This window comes from Malurus melanocephalus, unplaced genomic scaffold, assembly GCF_030028575.1.
Source record: "Malurus melanocephalus ecotype Western Australia unplaced genomic scaffold, MMel_1.1 scaffold_4129, whole genome shotgun sequence".
NCBI lineage: Eukaryota > Metazoa > Chordata > Aves > Passeriformes > Maluridae > Malurus > Malurus melanocephalus.
Genome location: NW_026627361.1, coordinates 3,702 through 6,160, shown reverse-complemented (window position 1 = coordinate 6,160; position 2,459 = coordinate 3,702). Strand labels below are relative to the sequence as shown.

The 2,459-nt window shown below is 40.4% G+C and overlaps 1 protein-coding gene across 1 annotated transcript in view; it reads right to left on the bottom strand.

Moving 5' to 3' along the window:
- Positions 1-6: 6 nt before the first annotated feature.
- The window catches only part of LOC130588288 (importin subunit alpha-5-like), a 5,459-nt gene continuing 3,006 nt past the window's right edge, over positions 7-2,459 (bottom strand). The window contains exons 2-3 of the mRNA XM_057389227.1: positions 2,275-2,453; positions 7-525 (exon numbers count right to left, since the gene is read on the bottom strand). Coding sequence (XP_057245210.1) covers positions 341-525; positions 2,275-2,401 — 312 coding nt within the window. The 5' untranslated portion in view covers positions 2,402-2,453 and the 3' untranslated portion in view covers positions 7-340. The remainder of the gene's footprint in view (positions 526-2,274; positions 2,454-2,459) is intronic.

Below are 2,459 nucleotides of genomic sequence, written 5' to 3'. Positions count from 1 at the left end.
AGCAGCTCCCTCCTCTCTCCGTGTCCTCACCCAACCCGAGGGAAGAACCACAAAGAAGAAGCCACCAAAAAAGGTGCCACCTGTGTCACCTCCGTGTCCTTCCTGCCTCCAGAAAAAAAAATCCCCTTCTTTCTGGGAGGATCAAGCGTTGTTTTGTATATTTTTTTTTTGTTTTTTGTTTTCTTTTTTTTGCAGAGTTTTCCTAAAACAGGTGGAGTGCACACGTCCAGCTTTTCCCCACAGCCAGGACCGGCAGCCGCTCTTCCCAAACTTTCCAGAAAAAGTTTGTGGTGATTTTTTTTTTGGGTTTTTTTTTTTCCCGAGGGGATTCATCCCAAAATTATAGTTGGAATCCTTCCATGGGGGCCTCAGCTTGCTGGAAGATGTATTGCTGTTGGTTTTCATCCACCTGAGGAGCCACGGCAGCGTCGTCCTCCACCCCAAAGTAGTGCTCGATCAGATCAAAAGCTTTCTGGTAGATCTCCTGGTTCTCGTGGCTCTGCAGGAATTCGATCTTATCCAAACCTTTGGGGAGGAAAGAAAGGGGAGAAAATCAACTCTCCATCCTCGTCACTGAAAGAATTTTGTCTTATCCAAACCTTTGGGGAGGAAAAAAGGGGATGAAACTGAGAAATCAACTCTCCATCCTCGTCACTGTTCCTGAAAGAATTTTATCCAAACCTTTGGGGAGGAAAAAAAGGGATGAAACTGAGAAATCAGCTCTCCATTCTCTTCCTGAAAGAATTCGATTTTATCCAAACCTTTGGGGGGAAAAAAAAGGGGAGAAAATCAACTCTCCATCCTTGTCACTGAAAGAATTCGATCTTATTCAAAACTTTGGGGAGGAAAAAAGGGCATGAAACTGAGAAAATCAACTCTCCATCCTCATCCTTGAAGGAATTCGGTCTTATTCAAAACTTTGGGGAGAAAAAGAGTGGAATGGGATGAAACACAGAAATCCACTTTCCATCCTTGTCCTGAAATGATTCTATCTTATCTAAACCTTTTGGGGAGGAAAAAGTGGATGAAACAGAGAAATCAACTCTCCATCCTTGTCACTGAAAGAATTTGATCTTATTCAAAACTTTGGGGAGAAAAAGAAGGGGATGAAACACAGAATTCTTTCCATCCTCATCCCTCTTCCTGAGAGCAGATTTCTATCTTATCCAAACCTTTGGGGAGGAAAAAAAAGGGATGAAACAGAAATCAACTCTCCATCCTCTTCCTGAAATAATTCTATCTTATCTAAACCTTTTGGGGGGGAAAAAAGTGGATGAAACAGAGAAATCCACTCTCCATCCTCGTCACTGTTTCTGAAATAATTCCATCTTATTCAAAACTTTGGGGAGAAAAAGAAGGGGATGAAATGGAGAAAATCAACTCTCCATCCTTGTCACTATTCCTCAAAGAATTCTATCTTATTCAAATCTTTGAGGAGGAAAAAGGGTGATGAAATAGAGAAATCTACTTTCCATCCTTCTTCCTGAAAGAATTTTATCTTATCCAAACTGATCCCTCAATAAATGAGTTTGAAAATATTCGGGAACAAATATTGGCAATTTGGGAATATCAAAAACCCCTGAAAAGAGGGGAAAAGCACCCAAAATCACAACCTACCATAAATGAGTTTGAAAAGATTCTGTAACAAATATCGGCTATCTGGGAATATCAAAAACCTCTCAAAAGAGGGGAAAAGCACCCAAACTCATCACTCCATAAATCCAAACTGAGCTTGAAAATATTCTGGAACAAATATTGACTATTTGGGAATACCAAAAAACCCTCAAAAGAGGGGAAAAACATCCAAACTGAGTTTGCAAAGATTCTGAAACAAATATTGGCTATTTGGGAATATAAAAAAAGATTCTGGAACAAATAATGGCAATCTGAAAATATCAAAAACGCCTCAAAAGAGGGGAAGAGCACCCATAAATGAGTTTGAAAAGATTTTGCAACAAATATTGGCTATCTGGGAATATCAAAAACCCCTGAAAAGAGGGGAAAAGCACCCATAAATGAGCTTGAAAAGATTCTGGAACAAATATTGGCTATTTGAGAATATCAAAAAAGATTCTTGAACAAATATTGACAATTTGGCAATATCAAAAACCCCTCAAAAGAGGGGAAATGCACCCATAAATGAGTTTGAAAATATTCTGGAACAAATACTGACTATTTGGGATTATCAAAAAAGATTCTGGAACAAATATTGGCAATTTGGGAATATCAAAAACCCCTCAAAAGAGGGGAAAAGCATCCAAATTCCCAACCCACCATAGGCCTCCTCGATCAGGCTGCAGTAGGGGTTGATCCCGGTCCCGCTCTGGTTGGCCTCCTGCTCTCCCAACCTCAGGATGTTTTCCAGCCCGTTCAAAGCCACCAGGACAATTTTGGAATCCATCACTGTCAGCAGATCACACAGGGGTTTGATACAGCCCAGATTTACCAGGTACCTGCAG